At 39.6% G+C, this 27,306-nt stretch overlaps 1 protein-coding gene across 2 annotated transcripts in view; it reads right to left on the bottom strand.

Moving 5' to 3' along the window:
• The window catches only part of jade2 (jade family PHD finger 2), a 283,971-nt gene that overhangs the window by 76,038 nt on the left and 180,627 nt on the right, over positions 1-27,306 (bottom strand). For both annotated transcript variants that reach the window (XM_074672130.1, XM_074672129.1), the window contains exons 8-10: positions 22,836-22,952; positions 16,603-17,100; positions 11,999-12,163 (exon numbers count right to left, since the gene is read on the bottom strand). In XM_074672130.1, the coding sequence (XP_074528231.1) occupies positions 11,999-12,163; positions 16,603-17,100; positions 22,836-22,952 (780 nt within the window). The remainder of the gene's footprint in view (positions 1-11,998; positions 12,164-16,602; positions 17,101-22,835; positions 22,953-27,306) is intronic.

Genomic DNA, 27,306 nt, shown 5'->3' with positions numbered 1-27,306 from the left:
ACCCATTTGCACCCAGCTCATGCTCTCCTCGACTTTTTAAGACTTACACCGTCTAATCTTAAAAACTCTGAAATTATGAAAATTTAAAATTCAGCCTGTGAATATAAACTGGAGTAAGTCTGGTTCTACAGCAGTATGGAATAAATGTCACAGAACCCAGATCATTTTCTAATTTTGTGTCTTAAAACATCAGTCTCATAGACTTCCATTACATCCAGGTTGATAAGACAGGGGGAGAACTGACCTTAAGAAAAGAAATCCAAGAGCTACGTAATGATATCAGGGAAGTAATTTTAGTAATTTTAGCCTTTCATTGAATGCTAAAATCACTACCTCATTTGTCGTCATATAATTACAATATAACAATTATATCTATGTCATCAATGCACCTGAACATGGTAGCTATTTTGCACTGTTTTTTTTTTAATACAATGTCATTCCTCTCCTCTTGCACCTTATTCTTATTACTTATTACTTACTGTATCATACTTTGGTATTCTATTCTGCACCTTACATTTATATAACATATTTTCTCCATATATATTGATGGCAACGTTGGGATCAGTGTTGATTAGAGCTGTGTATTGATAAGGTGTAAATGATTCCAATGCCTTATCAATCCCTGCTCATAGATCCAATTCCTTATCAATTCTCTTATCAATTCTCACTACGGAAAAATAAGAACAATGTGATTACAGATATAGTAAAAAGGTCCCTTTATTTTTTTTCTTTTGTTTCAATGATAGTTGTTATTATTATCATAATTGTTATTGTTATTATTATTATTATTATTATTATTATCGTTTATTTATTTATTTATGTTAATTAGTTAAAGCTTAATATATACATAGCGAGTGCCCTGGTCGGGGCACCCCATTCTAAAATATGTGGACACACCCCTGCATGTCAGCGCAAATCTCTCTGCAGATACGTTATGTTGCGTCGCTCATCAAAAGATAGATTTATGCTTGAACAGAGGGTTCAACTTGTGGATTAGAGGGAGTTACAACAAAAAATGGGACTTTACTTTCCCCAGGTAAGAGTCAACAACTCTCCAAGCATGCTACGCGTCTCTCTCTCTCTCCAGTTAAATTGATGTGGCTCGCCCATCTGCGTCCCGTCTGCTTCTCCGCAGTCACAAACAGGATGAGCGCAGACGTTTGTCACAAAATACTCAAAGGGCGCGTAAAAATAATAAAAGCCATTGTAGAAAGTTGTGCTCTACATAGCCAGCAGTGTGCCTGGACATATCGTTGGCTTCTAATCCCTCCAAGACCGACATGTCAGTCCGAGACCCATCGAGAACGGGAGACCCCGAGACCAAGACGAGACCGAGACCACGAAAAAGTGGTCTCGAGAACTACGAGCTACAACTACTTCTACTATTTCCTGCATCGTCTTTTTGGGTGCGAAGCCGGCGACATCTCTGCAACTGAGAGGTCTAGCAGCAACAACAAAAAGCACATGGAACGACGTCACCGTGCATTGCTCGTGGGGTGCGTTCGTTTGCTGTGTTAGCACACCCCGGGAGGAATCGATAGAGGAACCGAAATGGAATTTTACCAGCAATTCCAAGGAATTGGTTAACTGCGGACCCGGTTCCAAATTAAAACCGGTTATCGATGCGCAGCCCTAGTATTGATTGATCAAAACTTGGGTGATGAGATTGATGCTTAAGTTTCAGTTTCTTTTCTCTACATGCACTCCTCTCAATTAGATAGATAGATAGATAGATAGATAGATAGATAGATAGATAGATAGATAGATAGATAGATAGATAGATAGATGGATGGATGGATAGATGGAACATTGTGTCTTCTGCAGTAAAAACAGAAACTTGTCTTTGACACGGCTCCAAGTACGAATTTAAACAAACACAGTAAATCTTGCTTTTAAAATTGGAAATGCATTGTTTTTCATTTACATCATTTTGTTTATGTGCTAGAGGAAGTGGGTTTGTAAGACCACCTGTGTGACGCAGCCCTTAATTTTTGTAGCTCTTGGTCACTGACTGGTTGGTCACCCCTGCTCTAATGTTATGTTAGCCTTACCCTGCAAACAACTGAAAATACATAAAGTATACATTTATCGGCACCTCAAGCCTGTGTATCAACTCATTATATGTTGAAGTTTAAATCCTGTTAACAGAATAAGCCGTTTGAAGTTGTGGACATTAACATTTTCAGAGGAAACTCCATAAATATTTTTTCGCCCAAATTTATGGTAGTGTTTCATTGACTTATTTAGATTGACTGAAAAGAGCTGATTCATTGTTTTATGTGAGTTTTATGTAGACGAGTGAAGCAGCTTCTGTCGTAGTTTCACCACAACCTAACACACATTCCTACACACACCTCCACTGCTTCTCCAGCCTGGTTCAAAAAACCCCGGCACTTTATGAAAACAATGAAACGTCATTTAGCAGCTAAGTCACTCGGCCCAATCAGGGCGCCACACATTGCTTCGACAAGTTGCTCGCTGATTGGTTGAGTGATGTGGGTGAAGGAGGGTTGGGGGTGACACTCAGGAGAGGAGCAGAGAAATGGAGAAAGCTCACCAGTGCATTAGGGACAGCACGGTGCAATTCGTTCCATTGGCAGCACTTCAAAGAGGAAGAGGAGGGGGATAATCCAGCCCAACATTAGCCCCCGGATTCTTCCACCACCACCACCACTACTACCACCACCAGGCACACACACACACACACACACACACACCAACACACAAACACATTTGTTCACAAAAGCAGCAGGCTTGAGGGGTTGGTCGGGGGTCTGATTGGGTTGGGGTCTGGGGATGACGGGATGGAAGGATGGAGGGGATTTTTCAATTTGCCAGCAAATCAGAGATGATTGGAATACTCTCTCTTACACACACGCCTTTACACACCCACACACACACACATACACACAATGCAATAAACACAACATGCATCTATCTCGAAGGAAAAGACCTCACGCTTGAACCTCAAGAGGGAGAAAACAAGAAACCAGGCAGAACATTTGCTTACAATGCTGAATGGAGCCGAAGTACAGTAATGTGGGTTACAAATGTGGGTCAGCAGTAAACAGTAAGACCCTCTGTTTCTGACAGGTGGTAAATCTGTCAGAAGGAAGCAGATATTAGAATAAACAGGAGCGAAAAAAGAAGAAAGACGGAGGCGCAGGAGGACAGCGAGTGAAGATAATAGAAGAAGATGAAGAGAGCTGGTGTATCGACAGCATCAGTAGCAGTGAGCTGTCAGCACTTGCTCGGCCCATACTTGACCAATTGATGATCAATCCTCCTCGTGGGAGAGCTGCCAGCAACAAACAAAATCAATCCCCTTTTCTTTGACAGACTTTAGAGAGACGTTAAAGCTGCTGGATTCAAAGCAGCTCAAGATTCAACAACCTGCCGCTTCCTCACCTCAAACCGCCTCCCGACGCTGCAAACATGTCGTCATCCATTGACTGCTCAGCCCCCCTGAGGGTCTACTGGTAACAAACGCCGCTTTGTTGTGATGGGCAACTGTTGCATCGCTTACAGGCTGAGACGCAAAAAAAAATGTTTCAGACAATAATGAGATGATGGATTTGTTCCAAAGAAGAGGGTGAAATAAACCTCGCTGAATGCTTCACAACATAAATGTTACATTAGAGCAAGTAGCAAAGCATCACATGCATTTTCTAAAACGCCTTCACCAACTCAACAAAGCATTCTTATTCATGCACAAAATCTATATTAGTGCTGTCAGGTGATAAAAAATAAATTTAATTAATTACAGGATTTGTAATTAATTAATCTAATTAATCACATTTTAATCTCATATCTGCTGACTTCCCCAAATAAAGAATTTGAATTCCAGGAAATTACAAAATTGTAGTGATGACTAATCAAATTAATACACAAAGAAGAGAAGATTTGTAAATCCACAATTTTTTCAACTGGCCAATATTAAAATGTCCGCGTTCACTGCCATTGACATCTGCAGAAGCAGGATCTTGTCAATCAAAATCCTGCTCATCAACTACTTTGGGTGAGAGCGGTGCGCGCTTTGGACGAGAGCTCAGCATGGATATGAGGAGAGGATGTGAGATGAGTGGATGAGTTAATCATGCATTAATTTCTATAATGCGTTAATTTAGGGCTTAATTAATGTAATGAACGTGTTAAAGTGACAGCCCTAATCTTTATCATCATTTATGTATTTTTACAAACTGAATGCAAGATTTTGAAAGCACTGAAGCATGTCATTTTAGCGAAGCTCGCAGAAATGAATATGAAGGAGCTCCTGGGGTCAGAAGTACAAAAATATGGGCATTTATATAAAAAATTTGTTGATGAATGAGGAATTAATTTTACTACAACGCTCAGTTTCTTTGTTGGTGTAACTTAAACACCTTTCTTAAACAAGAAACGTTAAAAGCAACAGAATAGAGTTAAGAACTCTAAGTGAAGGGAGTTTTCTGTGATAGTGTGGGCCTCACAGATACATAACACCTCATTGTTTATCGAAGGTTTCTACAACTTATTGCTGCAAGCCTTTGATAACTGAACTAATCCGGTGCAGTAAATAAAGTGTAAGACACATTCAGCTCAGAAATAATAATCACAGGTGGTACAAGGACAAATATGCATTGGGTGTAAGAGGAGGATAAAGCTTGGTTTATGTTTGACACATCTGAAAGGCTTCATGAGGACAAATGACGCCAAGTAATCAGCTTCGTCCTCTTGTGCAGTGGTTTTAAGCTATAAAATCTCTTTGTGTCACGCATACCTGAAAATTTCAAACTGCCAGACAGCGACACATGGATGAACAGGAGCTCCTAGCGTCAGAAGTACAAAAATATGGTCATTTATATAATTTAGCATGCAGAGATCATCATGATAACCATGTGATGAACAATTATTTGAGGCTACATTCAGCAGAAAAGAGGAAAAAAAGATGGAAACAGTTCAAACAAATGCAAATTTCTTCTACTCTGGTTTAGCACTCAAGTAGATGTGCCTTTGTGATACATCGCCCCCTGCAGTTTGGGAGTGGATGCCAATGGAAAAGAAAGCCATGTGCATTTTCTTGTGCCGATTCTGTGCGCCTCATTTTGTTTGTGCAAAAACCATAATCCAGCATAGGAGAGGATACAACTAAGGATGGGTACCAAAATCGGTACTTTTGTAGGTCAAAAGTACCGGGTACCAATTCACATAAAATCAAAAGGTACCATGTTTAGGGAACATAAATGCATACTTGTGACTGTGATTGAGTGGAAGAGTAGGTGATTTTTCATGCTGGACATGAACACAGCATTGCAAGTGTATATCTTGAAGATTAAATATTTCAAATTGAAAAAAAAGCATTTCATTATTAAACAAATTATTATTTTTTACCACACCGGCATCGATATTGTATCGTTTGAAATGTGAAAGGTACCCATCCCTAGATACAACTCTTTAAGAGATTGGACTCACTTGCTTTCTCCCTGAGAGCCTATAAGGTACTAAAAAGGGGTTCAAAGATGTTTAAGTATAATTTTAGAGCCCAGCTTCAAGACTTACTCTTATAGCAGATATCAGTATTTGATGTGTTTTAACCAACTTGGATTGTGTGCATCCAAAAAACTTTGCAATTAAGTACCATCATCCTTAAAAGTCACCACCAAAATTAAAATAGCTAAATAAATTAATAATATTTTTGTACTGTAGCCCTGAAATTTCTGTTATATGTTGTGTCAGAGCACAGCCATCCTCCACTGGCAGGGACCGTAGCCTCAGTTAATGACTCCTGCTGTAAATGATGTAACACCTGTGAGCCAGTTGAGTCAGCCAACTTGAAGTGCACGGGTTCACACTGACATGTCATTCCCCCAATCAGCTGCAATGCATCTTCTCAATCTGGTGGTCTAATTAAGCTGAAAGATCACAGATCTCTCCCTCCTTCTTTGCCTCTGCCACCACCAGCCTGCACCACTTCTGCTCCCAAACATCGGCACCACCACCTCCTCAGCACAGATTAGGCTCAGATTATAGTGGGGCTTTAAGAATTGAAACAGCACTCCTCAACGTCTGCATGTGAAGGGAGTCTGGAGAGAAATACAGAAATTTTCTGCTGTTTGAATAAAGTTTTCAACAAAATAAGGTGGGCTGTGTTTCTGACATTCTTTGGCTCTACGACCTGGATGTAAACAAGCACAAATAATTGATGGAATCTGGTTTCACTGCACCGTTTGGTGGTAATTTGACCCTAAACTAAAGAAAAAGCTTTATGTAAGCTGAAAGATTTCTATGTCATGTCTGTTATTGATGTAACTCAGCCCTGATGTCGAGCTGTCAATAGATAAGATAAACAAAGCCCGAAGCAAAGATATTTCAAAGTTGTACTTTCAGTCTTCATGCACTTTACTTTTTATTGATGGGATGCACAGAGTTAACCTTGAAGACTTGAAGTGGTATGGACCACTGTACAACACACTCATCAATAATGGGCTGTCTGGAGGGAGAGCAGATATGCAGTCCACAGATACACTGCATGGTCAAGAGGTTAGTAACAATCAATAAACCCCGACCACTGGAGACCACACTGCTTCAGCTTAAGTTACACAAGTGAACAGGAAACCAACACCCCTTTCCATTAAAGAGAAATTATATAACTCCAAAACAATCTACACAGATACACACTTCTAGCCTTGTGCACACACACAGTTTCTGTTTGATCTTTGTGCTCAGATGAAAAGGCAGAACTGGCAAAAAATACATAAATGATGGCATACTGAAAAATATTATCCTTTCTGCTTTTTTGTGCCTTAGTGAGACGACAGAGTGGTCAGAGTTAGAAACAGGTGAAAGAGCAAGAAAGGACGCGTGGCAAAGGGCTGAGGTTGGGGATCAAACCTGAGACCACCTCCCCATGGACTGGAGAAATCCATATATAATCCATGTTGGCTCAGAGCATCACTCTGCGCTAAATGAACCCTTCAACAGGAGCTTCCTTTGCAGATCTTTATGTTTTATCAATATGTTTCGTGAGATCCAGCAGTCACTGGGGATGTCTTACTTTACATCTACTCTTTTAAAAAGAAAAACTGAACTTAGAAGAAAATGAGTCCTTCAGCAAAGGAACAAAGTTTCTTCTTTCTTTTTTTTAAATAATTATTTATTCAGAGGATACTTGTGAGCATTTTACAAAGTATTAGCCACGCAGTCACAGAGGGTATGAAGGCTTCGCAGTAAAAGTCTGCTGCAAAAATCTAGATTTCTTGGAATCCTTTTCCTCCTTAACATCCTCAAATATAATTATATATATATATATATATATATATATATATATATATATATATATATATATATATTTTAACAATAAACGCTGTATCTATCATTATATACGGTCTGTAAGAGGGATGTCTAATTACCCTGATCTTGTTTTGTATGTAGGCTAGGGATGGGTAACTTTCACATCTGAAACGATCTGATACCAATGCACAGTACCTGGCAATTAGTACTGGTACCAATTTCTGGTACTTTTTTGTGTTTTCATTTAATAATGGAGCATAATATTTTTTCAATATAACATATTTATCCTTTAATCTATAACTTTGCAATAGAGATAGACCAATATGGATTTTTTGGGGCTGATACCGATTATCAGTCGGCAAGGAGGCCGATAACCGATATTTGAAGTGAAAATATTGGTGTAAAAAATTTGGGACAATACAAACTCCAACACTTGACTACATTTAATGCCTTCAAGCATATGTTTATTAAACAGCTCCCAGGCTTAGCAGCATGTGTTATAAAGTTAACTGAAAACTTAAAATTTTAAATGATTTTTAAATTTTAAATGACTATCTAGGGTTTCCATAGTGTAGACAGGGAGAAATTCTGTGCAGAGAAGCATCAGAGCCAAAATAACACAGTTTTGTATGGGTTTCATATCGGCCATTGGATTTTAAAAAAGGCCCATGAATAGAGATAAAATGCTGATACGCCCCAAAATCCCAAATATCGGCCCCCGATAATCGGCCGGGCTGATAATCGTCTATGTGTCGTGTCCATGTCCAGCATGGAAAATCTCCTACTCTTCCAGTCAGAAGGATGCATTTCGGTACCTAAACATGGTACCTTTCGATTTTACGTGAATCTGTGCCCAGTACCCATGAAAGTGCCTAATTTGGTACTCATGTAGAGTAATTGCTAAACATGCTTTCGAAGTGGAGGGCCAAAGAGAACAGAAATAAAATACAGAAAAGAAAAAATACAGGAAAAAAACACATGCACAAACAAAACAAAACATAACCAAAAAAAAAAAAAAAAAACCATCTTATGAATGATAAACATTTGAGGATAAGAAAAGACTTTCATGTCCAAAAATATACTTGATTGATGCTCCTTTGCATTAACAGATGCAGGGATTCTTGACCTGTACTAAAACCCACCAGCAGGGGGTGCTGTAGAAATCTTGGCTTCAACGTCATGCAAACACACAGCATCACTTTAATAAACAGTCTTTTTTCTTAATCAGCTAAAAAGTCCTCAGAGAATCTCTTAAGTTCACCCGACTTAAGCAGGTATTGAACGATAAACAAATGAACCAATTCACCCAATTATGTCCTGTGTTTGGTATAATTCTTTCATTTTTTGCACACAAAGCTGGGTCATTTGGTTGATAAGCAGCCGCCTAATTGCCAAAAGGTTTTCCTACTGTGAGACAAATTAAATCAAACTTCCAGCCAAACCAAGCAGGCCAACTCCTTTATATCATATCGTGTCACTGCCAAAGACATGAAAACAGAATGTCTAAAAAATGTAAAGTCGAGCAGATAACTCTGTTTATTTTACAGGCTGCTGAAAGAAAATACATTCAAACTGGCTGTTGAGAGGCTTTGTGGTGAAATGTAGCAGAGTCTCAGTAGATTCTGTATCAGAAAGTAAGCAAAGAGCGCGGTGTGTTTTTTCAGATTGTGGTTATGATATCAAACATTTGTCCAAACATGAGAATCGAAGCCGTGTACCCGCCTGTCCTTGGCAGTTCACTGTTTCCCTGTAAACTTGGGCAGCAGTAGATGTTTGGCTGTGAGCTGCGTGCTGTCATTCACATTCTGTAGGGTAGATTGCAGGGTCAGAAAGAGGTTTTGAGAACAGCGCTGTGGTGAATGCCAATCAACTATCCGAGTGCTGCGAACATGAGCCTGGAGTGAGGTTTTAGGCATGCACGAAACCAAGCGGAGAAACCAAGCAAGGAAATGTATAAAGTGGTTAGCATTCAGGCGCCAAGAGTGAGCTGTACTACAGGAGGCGGGGGGGGAGTCATGGTTCCTGGAAACTTTTCTACTTTACGTCATGTTTAGACTAAAGCATTTTGTGAGAAGTCTCTGAGCAGATAAAATTGGTTACAAAAAAAACCAAATAATTTTGACTTTTTTTCCCCATTTTTTTCTTAATCTTTCTTTGAGTCCAGAAAAAATACCCATCCCAAGTAAACAGAGTTTTCCTGTGAACAACTAAGGTAGGAAACGCTGCTATGAAGAACGAAACCCCTGAGTCCAAATATTATGGTCCTTCCATCTAACAACAGCAAGACTAAAAGACTTTAAAGAAAACTGTTAATCAGTGAGGAAAATCTTATCAACCTGTCCTGAAGAAAAGAGCAATATTTGGACCTTGGGTTGTCAAAGAGGTTTATGTTTTCCATCCATAATCTTTTCCATCTTTGTATTTTCTGCATTTATGACCCCTAATGGGCCACCATTCTGTAACCCAGGTCACTATTTTCATTGTAAAGGTGAATGTGCATGGTAGGGTTGAGTTGTGGTAGATTACTAGTTGTTTGATTCTCATTTAGTTTTGTATTAGATCTTGTGTTATTTGTTGGTCTCACGATAAGGATGTTAACCAATCACATTCCTGGATTCAGCGTGAATCAGGAAGTGTGTGCATAAGACGGTGCATTTCATAGCTGGAGGTGTTCAACCAAGCGGCAACCTCCCGTCTAAGAATATGAGACAATGCAAAAGTGCTAAATTATGATGTTTCTCGAGTGTCCACTTGAGGCTGGCCCTGGAAGTACCAAAGCAGAAATTACAGCCTGGTTCAAAAAACGTCTCCTGTCTGAGTTGCTCATTCTACCATCAGCACACACTGTACGGGGGGTTGAATGTTTTTCTAACTCAGCAGTTCAGATGATGTTCAGATCATGAGCTCGCCCAATCAGAGGCACAGCTTAGGGTCACGTGACCAACAAGCACCCTATAGCTGTGCGCGAAGCCCTTGCCACTACCAATATGGCAGCAATCTCCAATGTGCTTCATTTTCAGTTTCAGAAACAGACGGGTGACGTCAGGGAGACTACATCCATGTTTTAAACAGTTTATGCTCTAAACCGAAAAGTCAGTAACTGAGAAGCTGAAGCTAATTAGAATACAAGAGGGAACTGAGATTAGCTGAGAAGATGAACTGACTTGAGAATCTGTATGTCAAGGGCTAAGCCAGATTACCTTTTCTTTTGAAGGAGACTATTTTCTAGCCTTTTGAACTACACAATCTCTGGAGGAGAAAACAAAACGCTTTAATAAGTAGACTTTGAATCCTTTGGGACAATCATACAGTTAGGGTTGCTAATTACTGGGTTGGAAAAGTGAAGTGCTCACTGAAAAAACTGTTAAGCTGATATATTTTTGTATTTATTTTCTTTTCATTTTATTTTCCTGTACAATACAATACAAACTATATATGCTACATTTCACAGCCCTGAATCTTTCTTCATGGTTTAAACACAACCCACTTGATGTTCTCAGCGTTCATTTTACAGCTTACAGATATGGACCAAACAGAGCAGTATCACTGGAAACCATGGAGGCAGTGTTGCTGTTCCTAACCGATACAAAGCTTTAGTGAGACACGAAGAAGAAATAACAATAGGGGAACTTTCAGGATGTAGTTAACTGCCTTAACTATCACTGCTTGCTACAATGCTGCCTCCGTCTTTGTCTTTTTATGCAAGCGGAACATTATGATTATCTCCTCCACAGTCGTCACGCTTGTTTTCGAGTTTCGTTGTCAGAAACTTTTGACTCTGGGCTGCCCCCCCTGGTGGATGTATTGGTTAACTGCAATGCCAACGCAAAGGACGTACAGAAGTATATGGGCAGTGACGGCAACATCGTTTGAATGGACAGAGACATTTTTGTACGTAAGGAGAGGAGACATTTCCAGTTGATAAAAGGAAAACTATCCTGCAGACAAGAGTAGACTACCAGATGTCCACATTATAGCGTATCTTTATATCTGTAATTATCCGTTTGACTGGTAAAGCTTCCCAATTCTCAATTCACTTGAGTCTTAAAAAAGTGCTGACAGGTCTTTCGCTCCTGTGTGGGACTTAAACCAAAGATTAGAGGGAACCAAAACAGCTGATGATTGCTGAAAAGCTCAAGATGTTCAGTCATCTTCCTTACACCAACAAACCCAAACAAGAGCCACCAGGATGACCTGGGAAATGATCATAAGGACGATGCAACCACTTTGATTTAAGCAAAAAGATCGCTCCTTACAAGAACGTCAAAGTCAAAACCGGCCTCCCAAGAACCAAACCTTTCTGAAACAGGTCTACAGGAAACCCCAGAGTGAGTAAACTATCAGAGGTATCTGGACAGACCAGTTGATTTAATAGGGTAGCAGGATTTTCATTTAAATTACCACAAGAGGCTATCATTCAATCACTCATTATATCAGTCAGCTGCTTCACTCTGACTTCACCCTTCAGGCTATTCATTCATTTATCATTAATATTCATAACAGCCAAAATCAGCTTTATGTGCTTCTGTCAGTGATCTTTTTAATTAACGTCCCGGAAAAATTGTAAATTAACCATTAAGTATCAGCCACAGCTTCTGAAACGGAACAGTTAGTGAGTGGATTCCCACGTTTGCAGACACAAAGACGGGTAAAAGCACAGCAAACAGCAAATCAACAACAGCCTTCTCTGGCTTTGGCTCTGACAGCTGAACAGGTAAGTCGTACTCACCCTCTCCAGGTCTTGTCGGAGGTGTGTGAAGAGTTTGAGACGTCTGTAGAGGACGTCCTGCTCCTGCTGGGCCAGGTTGTCCACCTCGTCCCTCTTTAGAGTAACCAGAGGTCGATTAAAGTTAGACTTCCTCTTCATCTTCCAGAATTGATACAAAAAGTCCACCTTCAAAGAGAGTAAAAAAATAATCAATAAGTGGATCAATAAAACTTTATTTACACTCAGCAGATCATTGAGATACAGTGGGGAAAATATGTATTGAACGCATTAACTTTTTTCTTATTACATTTATTTCCAAAGCTGCAATTCAAACGAAATTTCTACCAGACATTGGTATTAACTCAAATAATACACACATGAAAAGAAATCATGACGCTCAGGTCCATAAATAATGATTATGTGGAATTAAGTACGATAACACAGGAAAAAAGAATTGAACACACCATGGAAAGGCTGAATACTTTGGCAAGGAAATGCACCATACCACCTGAAATCTGTCAGTAATTATTACTTGAACTTCCAATTAGTGCAAACCAACATCAGCTGGGCTAGAGCAAATTGATGGTCCTATAAAAAAGGTGTTTTTTCACCAAGCAGTTAAATACGACACACCTTATGATGGGTCAAGGCAAAGAGCTCTCTGAAGACATTCACAACCTGCTTGTTGCTCAGCATCAGAATGGAACTGGTTACAGACTTATATCAAAGCACCTGAATATTCCAGTCAGCACCATTGGGGCCATTATTCACAAGTGGAAGAAACACCACCTTACCATCAACAGGCCACGCACAGGAGCTCCTTGCAAGATTTCTGACCAGGGAGTCAGAAAGACTTGGAGGCAGCAGGTACAATTGTTACAGAGAAAACAAAAGGCAATGCACTCCACCACCATGGCCTCTATGGACACTCAGCCTGCAAGACTCCATTCCTCAAGAAAAGGCATATTGAAGCTTGTTTAGAGTTTGCTAAACAGCATCTTGACAAACCTGTAGAATACTGGGAGAATGTTGTCTGATCAGATGAGACCAAAACTGAACTTTTGGGCTGTCATACTACAGACCATGTTTGGAGGAGAAATGGCACTGCGCATCACCCAAAAACACTACACCAACAGTGAAGTTTGGAGGTGGAAGCATCATGGCATGGGGTTGTTTCTCATCTCATGGTGTTGGCAAACTTCAAATAATTGACGGAGCAATGAATGGAGCCATGTATGGGGAAATTCTTGATTTGAATCTGCTGCCATCCACCAGGATGATGAAGATGAGACGTGGCTGGACCTTCCAGCAGGACAACGATCCAAAGCACACGGCAAAGTTGACTCTCAAATGGTTTCAAAAAAAGAAAATCAATCTGTTAGAATGGCCTAGTCAATCACCTGACTTCAATCCAACTGAACATTTGTGGAAAGAACTAAAGAAAGGGTTCACCAGAGGGCACCAAAGAATATTCTAGATTTAAAGACAATCTGTGCAGAGGAATGGGCCAAAATCACACCTGAGCAGTGTGGGCGATTAGTTAAAACATAAAAGAAGCTTCTGGAAGCTGTCATTGCAAACGAAGGCTTCTCCGCTAAGTATTAGATGAGTCTCACTTAGCTTGTTTGATACTCTTTTCCTGTGTTATCATACTTAACTCCACATAATCATTATTTATGGACCTGAATGTTGTGATTTCTTTTCATGTGTGAATGATTTGAGTTAATACCAATGTCAGGTAGAAATTTTGTTCGAGTTGAATCTTGGAAATAAATGTGATGATTAAAAGTTAACGCGTTCAATAGTTATTTTCCCCACTGTAGATATGTTTTAATAAAAGTGAGTAGATTCACTATTTCTATTGGGCTGTTGTGTTTACTCAAATATTCTGCAAAAATCCCTGCAGTATTGCTTTTATTAGATGATCTTTTGATGCTTTTGAATCGTAAAAGTGGTATCCACGGCGTGATGGAGCAAAAACACTTCTTACAGCTTCAGATCTATGGTTTTCAATAATACAAAATAAGCTCTTAAAGTAAATTATTCATGCAATTAAAAGATAGCCTCAATTATAATCCACATTATTTATCTCAAGAATGAAAACACCATCGTTGACATTAATCGCTAATCCACCTTTAAGGCCGACCTCATTTTACAGCATTTTCACTTTTAAAGGCGCGCAAAATGTTCTCAAGTATTAACAATTAATCCATTAATGTGTTTTTATCCTTGAAAAGCTTTCTGCTTTCACTTGTAGCCTCTTCTCCGTCTTTGTGGTGAGAAAGCAAAGCTCTCGCCTGGAGCCACGAAACTGTCTGGAAAGCAGAGACCAGTTAATCACGGCGCTCTAAACAAATGCCTGTGATTAATCAGACAGTTTACCTGTGAATAGGGAGCACTTTGTTTGATGCACTAGAGCCGGCACTCTAAATGCAACTCATCAATACCTCATCTGATTGCATTTAATTAAGTGTGGAAGCCGAACTCTCCAATGTGACTAATGTACGATTAACTCAAAATACTCAGAAACGATAAGAAACATGACCTTATCACGTTACATCAGACATGCGTAATTATTTTTTATATCTTCACACCGTTGACATTTGATGCTAACATTAAAGAAGGTCCCCAAAGTTTTACCATGGATTAATTGAGCTCTGGCACACCAAACACTGTACTCATTTCTAAAACTGTCCAGAGTTATTAAAGTGATGCTCAAAGAAGCTTCAGCTCTGCTGAGGAGAGACAGAGAACTTTTCATCTCCTGAGACCCCCTGCTGTACGTCACTGTCTCTGTGCTGGCACACTTGTTAGCATGGAGGTGTCTCATCAGCGAGGTGTTTTCACCCTTTGTGTCAGGCTTCATACCTGAGATTTATTTTCACTTGACTCACTGAGCGGGTTTATAATTGCTCTTTAGCTGAAACATGTATGTACTTACCAGACATTGCACTAGATATTTTAATCGTCTGTCGTTTTGACTGATACAGTCGCAAAAATTCAGTCACAAAAACTAGGGCTGAGCTGAACTGCGATTTTTTGACAAGTATTGTGATTGCGATTTTTTGGGGGATGTTTATCTTCTACATTATTCACTGAACACAAGCAATAAATCATTCAGTAGTATGACCAACAAAATTCCGTCAACATAAACTTAAAGTCTTGAAGACGTGTAGTAAAATGAACATAATTACCTTAAATAAAATCAGAGAAAGGAGAAAAGCAGTGCAGAACAACAAACCTGATATGAACAATGACATAAAAAATAAATAATGAATCCTCTCGTCTATGAATCTCACACTGAATAAAGAGCAGGAATGTAAATAAGACCAAATATCTGGCTAAACCTCTGAAATATGTCAAAATGTGGAATGCACTTTTTTATAAAATGAAAAAAAGAACCACTGTGTGAACAAAAATACAAATATTAATCTTTTAAAAATCTTACTGATCTCTCATCAGTACCAAACAAAAACTAAAGTAGATGCACTTCAATTTTTATTCATTTATTTATTTATTTTTAATTGCAGCCTTTGTGATTTGAAAATTGCATTCCATTACATTGAGATGTTGGTTTAAATCCGATAAATTGTTCAGCTCTAAAAAAACAATGATTTTTCAATTGAAAAAAATCCATGATGAGACCTAATAGTTGTGAATTATATATTGTAGCAGGTCATCACAAAAGTGACCCCGAATACAACTTGTAGCATTAATTTCATGGCAATTATAATTAGAGATGTCCCAGTCCGATATCGATATTGGATATAGGTCCGATATCAGCAAAAAAACAAATATCAGTATCGTATCGGAATGCATCTAAAATCTCAGATAAAAGCACTCGGATATAAGCAGTCCATTCCAGACTCCGCTCCTGCTGTTTTTATTTAATTCATTTAGGTTATTTTCTGGGTCTTCTAATTTATTCTTTATTTTATTCAATTACCAGTATATTCTTATGTTTAATGTTAAAATTTCTGTTACCCATTGGTTAATAATAAATAGGTTAGTTTTTCCTCATACCTACTATTATTGACTACTGTTCTTTGTTTGAATAATATCACTTAATCAAGCCTTTTCTAACACGACAGACATACTACAAAATAAGTAATAAAAGTATGCATGTTTAATGCTGACATCGTATCGGATTAATATCGGTATCAGCCAGTACTCAATGCTGCAGTATCGTATCGTATCGTATCGTATCGGAAGTGAAAATGTAATATCGGGACATCCCTAATTATAATGCTTATTGGGCAAGAAAGAGAACAACATACATTGTATTTACTTAAAAATATAAGGAATGTAGAAATAAAAAGTCAGCTAAAAAGTAAAATAAAGTAAAGATAGCCCAAATTTTTATTTGAGTAAGGTACCAAGGTATTTTTACTTTGTTACTTGACTCTTCTGCCCGTGACAACGTGTCAATATAATACTTAAATAATTATGCATGCTCGCCACTAACTGGACAGGAGGTTAATTGCAGGTGCTGTATGTGATTAATGAATGGCTGTGTTTGAAAATAAAAGTGATGGACTGGATCACTGTCGGGTTACTAATCTAATTGGTCAAAAAATTCAGCCAAAGATGGAGAATAATGGGTTAATGTGACCTTTAGTACTTACTTGGGAGACAGGCAGCCCCAGGTTTTCAGCCACCTCTTTGGGCTCCACCAGCCGGTAAAACTCGTCCTCTAGCTCCTGGAGTTTCTGCTTCCTCTGGCTCACCTTCTCCCTCTCCAGCTGGTCCCGCTCAGCTCGCTCAGCCGCCGACACTGACAGCGGGTACATCACCGTCCTCTGCTCCAGGTCGCTGCTGCTGCTGCTGGTCGGCGGGTGCTGCTGGTCTGGCTGGGGCTCAGGACTAACTCCCGGTGCCCAGTCAGATCTGGCTGAATGTGCTCCATTGGTTGTGGGAGTGGTGGAGTGATTGCCGTTGGTTACGCTGGTCAAACTGGGGGTGTTATTGGTGGATGCAGTATTGTTGCTGGCGTTGCAGCTGTGCTCCAGGCAGAAGGACTTGAAGCGCACTTCGTCGTTTTCTGCCAGGATGGTTCTCATCTCCAGGCCGTGGTCGAAGGCGCACGTCACATGGAAGGCCACGATACAAGAGGGCATGGAGCACTGAAAGGGGCAGAAAAAGATTTTCTTGAAGATTCAATAAAATCAAAAGAATTAAAAGTGAAACAGGAAGCTGGTGTGAAGAGATGAGTTTCATTTGATCTCCGCTTCAAATTCTTGGCAGAAAACAAACTTTTGTGATTTTTTTCCACTGATTTTTCTTTCACTTTCTCTCTCTGAAAGACACACACATATTTTCCTTTCACTCCCTCAGACACTTTGCCACAACTGTTTGTTTTAAAGTGTCATTTTTCTGTCCATTTCTTGTGTTATCAGGGTCCCAATAGAAGTGCAGCAAAGCGGAAAGACAAGCCGAGTCACAACAAACACAGTTCACCCATTTGTGCTGACATTGTGGTAGCTTGGGATATCTCTCTCTGTCTCTATCTTTCGCTCATGTGTGTGTTTGTGTGTGTGTGTGTGTGTTTCTCAGAGCTATCCATTACAGGTCATACTAAGAGGCAGCCTCCTGCTGGGTCCCTCCAGGCATGGTGTGAATGCGTGTGTGTGTGAGCCCTTGTGGCTGTGTGTTGTCACTGTGAGCATGTACACTTGCATTTTGAATTCTGTGAAAGATTGTGTGTGTGTGTTTGTGTGTGTGTATGCCGGGGTTTGTACTTCTAGAGCCGTTGAGCGCTGAGCAGGATGGAGACCCTCCTCATCCTCACTGCGCTTTATGAGCACGGTGACAAATCCTAAACTTGACTCCACCGTCTGTAAAACAACTCCTCTTATCTTGTTATCTGCTTTCACTAACTCAAGTTGGAAAGTCACAGAGAGCATACACTAATATCTGACATCCCTACACTTACAAATTCATTTTATTTTATCACCTTTTACCACAAATGTCAGACCGAGCCGGCTGCAGCTGTTAACACTTCTTTGGTGTCAAACGGCAAAAGGTTGAACACAGCATGAAGCTGGTTAGACGTGTTGTTTGATGGCAGATCATGAGTCAGAGACAAAACACTTGTCTGTCCTTTTCGGTCCTGCATGGATTAATTTTTTGGTCACTGCTTATGCCGACTGTACGTCCTTTGAGGTGTTACAGCACGGCAGCGTGCTTGGTTCACTGCAGGAAAGAAGATAAACCAAATCCAGACAGATCATTTCATCCTTTCTTTTATGAGACAGATTGGGATGAAGTCTGTTTGTGTTTCCCAAAAGTGAAGAGGAGGAATTTAAAATTACTTTATTGCACTCTGTTGGCCAAAAGCAGACTTTCTAATTTACTTTTCTTATTCAATTAGGTCAAAGTACAATTTTTCCTCTTTTTTTTTCATGAAGTTGACATTTTAACTTCTTAACACCCCACATCCACATATGTGTACGTTACATTTATGCCTCTCAGACACATAATACTTTATTCTTTCAAACTTTGATCTGTTAACCACATTAAGGGACTCTGTCTACATCATCTTTTGGTGAAATCACCTCATTACATCCATTTCAGTAAAAAAAAAAACGTATTTAAGTACAGTAACACTAATAACAAACAACTAATGGGGAACTCATGACACAAATAATCAAACTTCCTGTACAAAGACCAAGTTTAGTTATCATACTTATTAGGTCTTACTTATCCCAAATAATAAGGTGAATTATAAATTGCACATCAGACAAAAGCTCGGGTCTTAAAAGGTTAAAGTAATCCTGGGTGAAACTCTAGAGATTCTTATAAATTCTACCACCAAGTATGACCAGAAACCAGTTTGGATTTCACCTCGATGTGTTTCTGTCAGCTTCTAAAGTCTTAACGTCTAAAGTCTTAAGTTAACAAATCCAAAAATATTTGGGAATAACTTAAGTTTTGAGGTTTTCCACAAAAATCTCAGCTCTCATTAGAAATGTGATGCTACAGGTGGTTGTTGGGCTGGCGCAGAGGTCACCAACACGGTGCCCATGGGCACCTGGGTACTCACAAGAACTTCTTAAGGTGCCAGCAAGGCTTGTTATAAAAAACAGTCACTAGCTTGTCACTAGTCACAACTGAGCTCTTTTCAGAAATATATACGTTTCCTACCATCATTGTTGTGTTAATCGTGATAATAACATGTGGAATAACGATCATTGACATGTGAGCAGTGTCCTACCATAGTATCACTACTACTGCTATTATTACTGTTACTAAGAAGTGATCCATGCAATTTTTTTCGGGAGGTTTTTATCAGACAAGTAGCCCTCAGTCTCAAAAAGGTTAATGACCCCTGGGCTAGCGAGTGTGCTCACGTAGCTACGGTTGGAGGCTGTGGGTGTGTGCTGCCACTGGCACTGAGCCAAGGGGGAGGAGCTCAGTTTGAATGTTGTGTTTGCTAACAAGTAACGAAAAATCCTGTAGATTCACTTAACTTTTCAGAATTAACACTCCTCAAACATCTTCTACTACTTCCAGTGTGAGTACTACTCATTCAACTTCTGCTCCTGCTACTTGATCTGCTTCTACTTTTTCTACTTTTTTTCTTTTTTTTTGGATTTCACACAATCCGCAATTTCAGCTTTGTTTCACTATTTTAAACAATTTTATTTCATAATTCTTCAGTTTAAGCCTCCAGCTCCAGCATTTAAACACATTTGCTGCAAAGAAATGCAATTTCTCTAGTTACTTGATACTTTTAACAATCTAGAAACACCTCTTATGTTTAGCACATCAAACTCTTCAAAACTGTTTTAATGTGCTCCTAACCAAAAACGCCTACTCATCCTTTCAACTATCCAGGATAATGCCACAGTGTATGTTAAAAATTGAAACAGTTTTAATGATTATTTCCTCAGCCATGAGGATTCCTTTGGCAGAGCTCGAAAAAAAAGGACCAGCATGCTTTGGGGAGAAACATACCTCATGATAATCTTTCATTTCTAGACTTGTCGAGTGAAGAAACCCTGATGAAATCCTGGATTTTTAGATTTGACAGCGTTGCTGGAGCACATCACCGCAAATATTTACCATATTTCCCAAACGGTGTAAAGCGCTGTTGTCTGGATACAGAGGGATCCTGACACCTGAGGAATACTGATAATATGTGCTGCCATATTTCATTTACTTACTTATTAACTTAAAAGAAAAGTAGAACCCTTTAGGAGGGATTCTCCATGGATTAAGTGTGATTTTAGTAATATTCCTTTTATCCAAGATATTGTTGCAAGATTAATCTCCATCCTAAAGTCAGAATATGCAATTTTGCATCCACAAAATGCTGGGATTTGGGATTTGAGTGACTGTGCATGAGTCTGGAAACGTTACAACATCTCAGTCTGTGTATTAATGCTCTCAAGTGGGCTCAGTCACAATTGCACAATTCCCCTGAATCATTACCTAATAGCACAGAATCCTATCTTTAACAGTATTTATTCTGCTTTAATATCCTCTCCTTCCAGATTTTAAAATCATTTAATCCCATCTTCTTGAGAGCATTACATATGTTTTGTCATCTTGCTGCAGCCTGCAGCTTGTAGATGTCTCAGCTTCCTGTAAAACACATATCCACTGATCTTCACTGAAATTAAACACGATTTCTTTTTGGTATGATCACTATTTTAAGAGGGATTGACCTGATTTATCGTCAGGACATTTCCCCACTTCTTGTCGTATGTTCACCCTCTGTTCCTAAAGCTGACGTTGAAACATAAAGAGGATGTGTTTCTCTGAAAGCCGTCCAGAAAACGAAGCACCGCAAGGCTAAATTAATTCTTAATGAACTGAGGACTGCTGTTCACTTTATGAGAGTTACTAAGTGTGGTACAGTCTTGAGCAGTTGACCTTCCCGTTGCACCTTCCTTTTAGAAAGCACAAATTAATAGTCTCATTACGTATGGGTGAAGACTTTCAGACTCTTCATCATTACAGGAGTGCATAAAAAAGAGACATGGTAGGGTGCCATTAGAAAAAGGATAGTTTGTATCACCTGATAATCAAAAGATTAAAGTATTTCAGGTCAGCGTGGATAATGAGAGTGGTTGGGAGGAGAAGGCATTAGATGTGGTTTGAGCTGACTGACTGAAAACTCACAAACATTAGGATTAGCGAGTCATCTTACAAAGTCTGATGAACGCAAAAAAGATTTAAAGTTGATGTAAGAGCACATCCAAAGGTTAAAAAAGTTGCTAAACTAAATGAGTTGTTGCTAGGCCATTTCTTCTAATATTTTCTTCTTGTTTTCGTCATCTTTGCATTTAGAGTGGATCATTACTTTGAATTGTTCATTTTTTGGTCGTGGACACCAAACTGGTTGTGTCCTCAGTGATATTTTTGCTATTTTTTGCTCCTGTGTTTGTCTGGAGACTCTACTTGTAACCATGGCTGCATTGTTTACATGTAAAATCAGCTGTAAGGAGCCTTTAGCATGTCAGTGCTAACTGGTGCAAGGCCGGATGTTTCCCACAAGGTGAGGAGAAGGAGGTGAGGACGACGTGCTGGTTCTCAGGTGTGAGCTAAGAAGTGACGACATGGACCTGTCCTTCCATCCATCTTTATTGGGAACTTAAGATCTATCTCCAGTAAGATGGATGAGCTAGCCATGCTAACCCAGCAACAGAGGGAATACCAGAAGGCAAAGTACGATCATGCTAGCAGACAGGATCCAGGAGACAAAGACTCAACAGACTGCTGAAGAAGCTACACACTTTCTTTCTTTTGTTTTCTTAATTGCTGCTGTGACTCCTCCGGATTTTCCCCTTGGGGATAAATAAAGTATTTTCTATTCTTTTCTATTCTATTCTACAATGATAGTAAACTTAAGAATAAAAGTCTGGGGATTAAAAGTAACAACTATTTGTTTGCCCCCTAGTTTAAGATTTCCTTGCCTTAACTTGGTGAAACAGAAAGCTGATGTGTTTGTTTTTTCTTGCTGTTTCACAGACATTAAAAGACAAAATGGGTCTCCTGCTGCTCATTCTGCCTCTCTCCTCCCTGCGTGAGTCGACAACTCAGAGTGTTGGTAAAGTCGCTTGCCTCCAGCTAAACACAGAAACTCTCCCTGTGAGTGACTCTAGCTCAAGGACCTGATGTTAATCTACAGCATCGATGCTGTGACAGCAGACACCTTCACCCCAGCACAAACAAGCTTCTGGGTAAACCTGCAGTCCACATGTCTATATGGTATGTACACACACACACGTACACACACAGAGAGTTGGAGTTTATGAATCCACCTGGAGGGCATTTTGAAACTGAGTGGTCTTCAGTCTAATAGCTGTAAAGTGGGTTAGTGTTGGAGTGTCAGCCGAGGTTTTGTTTGCACACTCTGCAGCATGTTAAAGAGGTGCCAGGGTCAACAGAGCCGCCTGCCCCCAGCGTGAGGCTAAGAAGTACGATGATCTGTGTTATTGAGGGAGATTTTATGTGAGTGTGTGTGTGTGTATGAAACAGTACAATAATTCTTCAGTGGTTTTACATGAGTGGTGAGGATATCCCATGTGGGTTTGCCCAGTAGCATGTAGAGCCAGTCTATTTTATGTAAGGCTAAAAAGGGCTTTGATAACACATTTTTACATACGGTCTGAAATTTAGAGGTTTGTTGGCAACCAGGCAGCCACATGATTTAAATATGTGATGGAAATCTTTGGGCTTTATAATAAATCCAAAGGGTGACACCACTGGGAGTTTATGACTAAGATTATGGCTTTTTTATCACCTTTATTTCAGACAGGACAGGAAAGAGGCCACAGGTCAAATACTAGCCTGGGTCGCTATATAGAAAATAAAACACATTGGTCTTTGGTCTTGTGTTTCTCAGACGTACCTGTATGCAGGTTCCTGTGTGTTCTCGACACAGGCTGCAGGACAGAGCCCAGCGGCTGGCGGGGATGTGGGACACCTTGGTAATGGGCTCCATCTTCTCTGGACAGCCTATACTCACCTACAGAAGACACACAACAGGGAAAGACACACACGTGAGCACCAAACTTTATAAGTAAATATAAGATGGTGGCCTAAATAGGAGTTTTTATTATTGTTAAAATTAGTGCTGTCAGGCGATTAAAAAAAATAATCTAATTTATTACAGGATTTGTAATTAATTAATCTAATTAATCTCATTTTAATCTCATATCTGCTTAAGGTCCCAAAACAGAGAATTTGAATTCCAGGACATTAAAATTACATTAAAAGACATTAAAAGACTTTAAAAAATAAGGTGGGAATATATACAACACATTTTTAGGTACCCTGAGGCATAAGGAACACATGAACCTACCTTAACAAAATCTACACAGTCCTGCACCTATGATAAGCTGATTTGATTTTTAGGATGGTTTTTGCTTCTGTCACATTTTACTCACTGTGGACTCAACTGTCACTGCAATATGAACTTCTATACTTCTATGAGGCCAGAAGAACCAGAGCTAAAGGCAAAAAACTGTGAGGAACTATGTACAAAACACTTAATTCAAGTCTTGGATCAAAGAAAAGTGAAGTATTTTCAGTTTTACATGCTCTGAACACACAAACTGTTGCTCTTTGGTGCAGAGCAGCCTCAAGCTGAAACATGACACCAGGACGATGGAAGCAAATTTTCAAAGAATTCTTTAGATTTAAATACAGGATATATATCGATCATTCAGGACTTGTGTAATGCAGTGAAGAGTGTAGAATTATATGTTTTTTACAGAATTGAGCTAGAGCAAACGGTTGATTTTCTGCAGATTTTCAAAAAGGACGTGTGAATAAACGAGACGTGGACTGTATCACTCTCGCTTCCCCCCTTAAAGCATGTTGCTGACGTCAGGTGTGATACATTCAGGGACCGTCGGAAATTTGAAAATCTGACAAGAACACCACTTTTTCGAAGTAGGACAAACGGTTTGTAAATACCAGACATTTGAAAATAAGTGCGTCTTTGAACGCCCCGCGAGTTTGGGCTCCAGATTAATCTGCGTTAACGCTTTAATTTGCTGTGTAATTAATTAATCTAATTAACGCGTTAAGATAACAGCCCGAGTTAAAATCAAGCCTTAACCTCTGATGTAGAAATATGAGACAATGTGGAAGGGCTAAAATCTGCTGTTTCTCCAGTGTCCGCTTGAGGCTGACTCTGGAAGTACCAGAAATCACAAACACACCAAGCAAAAAAAAAAAGTCATTTTCACGGCAGAAATGAACCCATTTACAGCCTGGTTCGAAAAACGTCTCCTGTCTGAATCGTTAATTTCACTGCCGGTACACACTGTACAGTGACTTTTTTTCTAACTCTGCAGTTTGGAGGATATTAAGATCAGTAGCTCACCCAATCAGAGGCAAAGCTCAACTCACTTGACTGACGAGCCCCTATAGCTGTACCTAAAGCCCCTTCACTTCCAATATGGCTGCGATAGCTGATTTGCCTCAAAAGTATGTTCCAGAAACAGACAGATGATGACAGGGAAACTACGTCCATTGATGATAGAGTCTGGTTAAAATAAAATCTGATGAGATTTCAACAGAAGGTGTTTTCAATTTCTTTTAACCTTTGTAAACTCAAATTTTTTTACGTTCTGAATGAACTTGTTTTTAACTAATGGACTTTCTTACTGTTTTCACTTTCTCACATGTCAGGTTGATTTCCTCAAACTTTCTCCAAACATTGATGCACAACCTGGATTATTTCCCCAATAGACTTTTTATTCAAATAAAAAAAAAAAGACACTGAACATTTTCCTTGAGCTTTTAGAAGCTTGAGATCGATCCTTTGTGTGCATCAAGAGTCGATGAATTTTGAGCAACAGAAAAAATTCTGTCCTCTCCGATTCAAGAGCAGGATCTTGAATTCATAAGTGAGCCTTTGGACTGAGACTGGGAGCACCTGTGCTCACTGGAGAAACATTTTTGTAAAGCGCAGTGTGACACACTCTTTATCCTCTCTTTTCAGCTCTCCTTTGGCCCCAGAACTTGCTCCACCAAATACAACCACAAAGTCATTGACCTGTGCCAACCAGCCATGCAGAATAGAGCGGATAGCACTCATCACCAGAGTGCCATTCCTTCCTTCCTTCCTCCCTTCCTTCCTCTGCTGCCCGATTCTTTCCAACCCCCCGTTCCACCTCTTCCACTTTAACTTTATTCTTATATTTCAGCTTGGCTCTCCTTCTTGTCCTTCATGCTCACATCAACAAGCCGGCAACTGATTTCCGCAGGTCATGCCCCTCCTCCTCTTTATTTCATCCACTCGTCCTTCTATCTGATTTTCTTTTCCTCCGCTCATCTGCTCATCTACAGAACAAGCCCGACACGGCCTCAGCTCTTTCTTTTATTATTGATGCTTTTTGTGAAGAGCACTCGCTCGGAGTAGGGGTCAATTTTCACTCCATTGAGGATGTCAATAGAGAGCGGCGTTCAGACAATGATGCCACAGCTGTCACCGTCAATGTTCGCTGCTTTTATGCAGCTTTTGTACAGCTGATGTAAGAAGCGATCAATGGCAAAAGGATTCACAGTTTTTTCGACTGGTGTAGTTAATTGATTGGATTGTTCACGACCCTGAGGCGTACGCATGCAGAACACTATGTATCCAGGCAGAAACACACACACACAAACTAGGATGTTTAAGTTTACACAAACTGATTAAATTACTCACCTTGACTTTTTCTAGCTTCATTGAGCTGGTGCTCAGACACAGTGCGTAAAGTAAGAAACATTCACAGTGATGTAATGTGTGAGGAGATGGCGTCCTTGTAGTTCAAGTTTCTTTGATACTGTTAAGTTACTGCTCGGCTTAGATAAATACATACTCTTATGACATTTTGTTAACTACTTTAGGATATTCAACCCCAAATACTTTAGGGTGCTTTGCCTTTCACACGCCACTCACATCAGATGATTTCTCTTGGTCATGGAGCATGTAAGAAGAAGAGTTTCTGCGCAATATGACGTCGACATGACGTAATTTTTAACGTCCAAATCAGGTCTCCTGCAGGTGCAGAATGAAAGTTTTTATCACGTCTTTTTCGGACGTCGTATGGAGGTCAGATTAATGTCTAAAAACGGTCTACTAATAATGTCTACATGTTTGGATCCATTTTGAATGTCTCATTGACATCTCGATTTGGTCTGCAAATGACGTCCAAATGCTGAACATCATAACAACGTCCAAAAATGGTCAGATTTAGATGTCTGAATTTGTTCCCACTTTGCTCGTTGCTCTGACGTCTAGATATGGTCTTCAACGGACCGACCCCATACTGATATGATCTGCATGTCTCTCCGATTTCCAATGTTTGGAGGGTGGTTTGAGGTATAAATCTATTTCCACAACAGCAGACCAGGGATGGGTACCTTCCAAATCTGAAACTATACGGTACAGATTCGAGCTAAAGGCTAATTAGCCTTTAGCTTTTGCTGTATCACTCTATTACACAGGGGCTAAACTGTTTGAGCTAATGTTCACTCCATCCCACAGTCAGCAGTTATTCTGCAGTGGTCTGTTCAAACTTGAGAGTCTATCAATAAAATGAAGAGTGAGGATACGTTAGCTCTGATTGGTAGATAGCTGGCATGACATAGCTAACCAGGATTCACTGATGATTCTTATTACAGACATGTCTTAGAGCACTGGGCTGTGAGTTGCGCTAAATATAAATGGCTACTAAACTACAAACAAACTGACAGTGTTTATTTGTTGTCACATTAGCCTACAGATATGTGGGAGCACCGTGCTGCAGATGTTGCGAACATATAGCTGGCTGCTACAACGTTTGCTTGATGTCACGTTTCAGACCATATCACTATGTTCCTGTAATGGCGGTGCCTTGTATCCAGTAAAAAGTTGTCTTGAACAAAGAAAATTTGTTTCGATCTGATCTGCATTTAATTACAAAACAAACACACACCTCACTGAAAGTAAGTAACGGCAGGGAGTGTGATTAAAACAGATCCTCCTCATAGCATCTTTAAGTCACAGAGGCGTGTTAGAAAATTTGCCTCAGTCGTTTTTTGTCTCATGCTACATAATTAGCAGACATTGTTAATATTCATATCTGTTGTCCTAACTTTTTTAAGTAACAGAATTCAAAAATATACTTGAAAACTTCAAAAAAAATGACAAAGGCAATTATTTTAAGAAGGGCCACAGAACAGGAGCCTCATTAACCTGCACATAACCACAACAAATGAACCAACCAAGTCAAGCAGTAGAAAATCAGGAACTAGTTGTCCTGGTATTGAATTGAAAAAGTCCAAAGTTCATGCTTGACTGTGGCTGTATAAGGATTGAACCTCAGATAATTCCCCTGTTTCCATCT

This window comes from Halichoeres trimaculatus, unplaced genomic scaffold, assembly GCF_033239565.1.
Source record: "Halichoeres trimaculatus isolate MK-OKI-2021-1 unplaced genomic scaffold, fHalTri1.1 fHalTri1_scaffold_6, whole genome shotgun sequence".
Taxonomy (NCBI): domain Eukaryota; kingdom Metazoa; phylum Chordata; class Actinopteri; order Labriformes; family Labridae; genus Halichoeres; species Halichoeres trimaculatus.
This window is presented reverse-complemented; position numbering and strand designations above follow the sequence as displayed.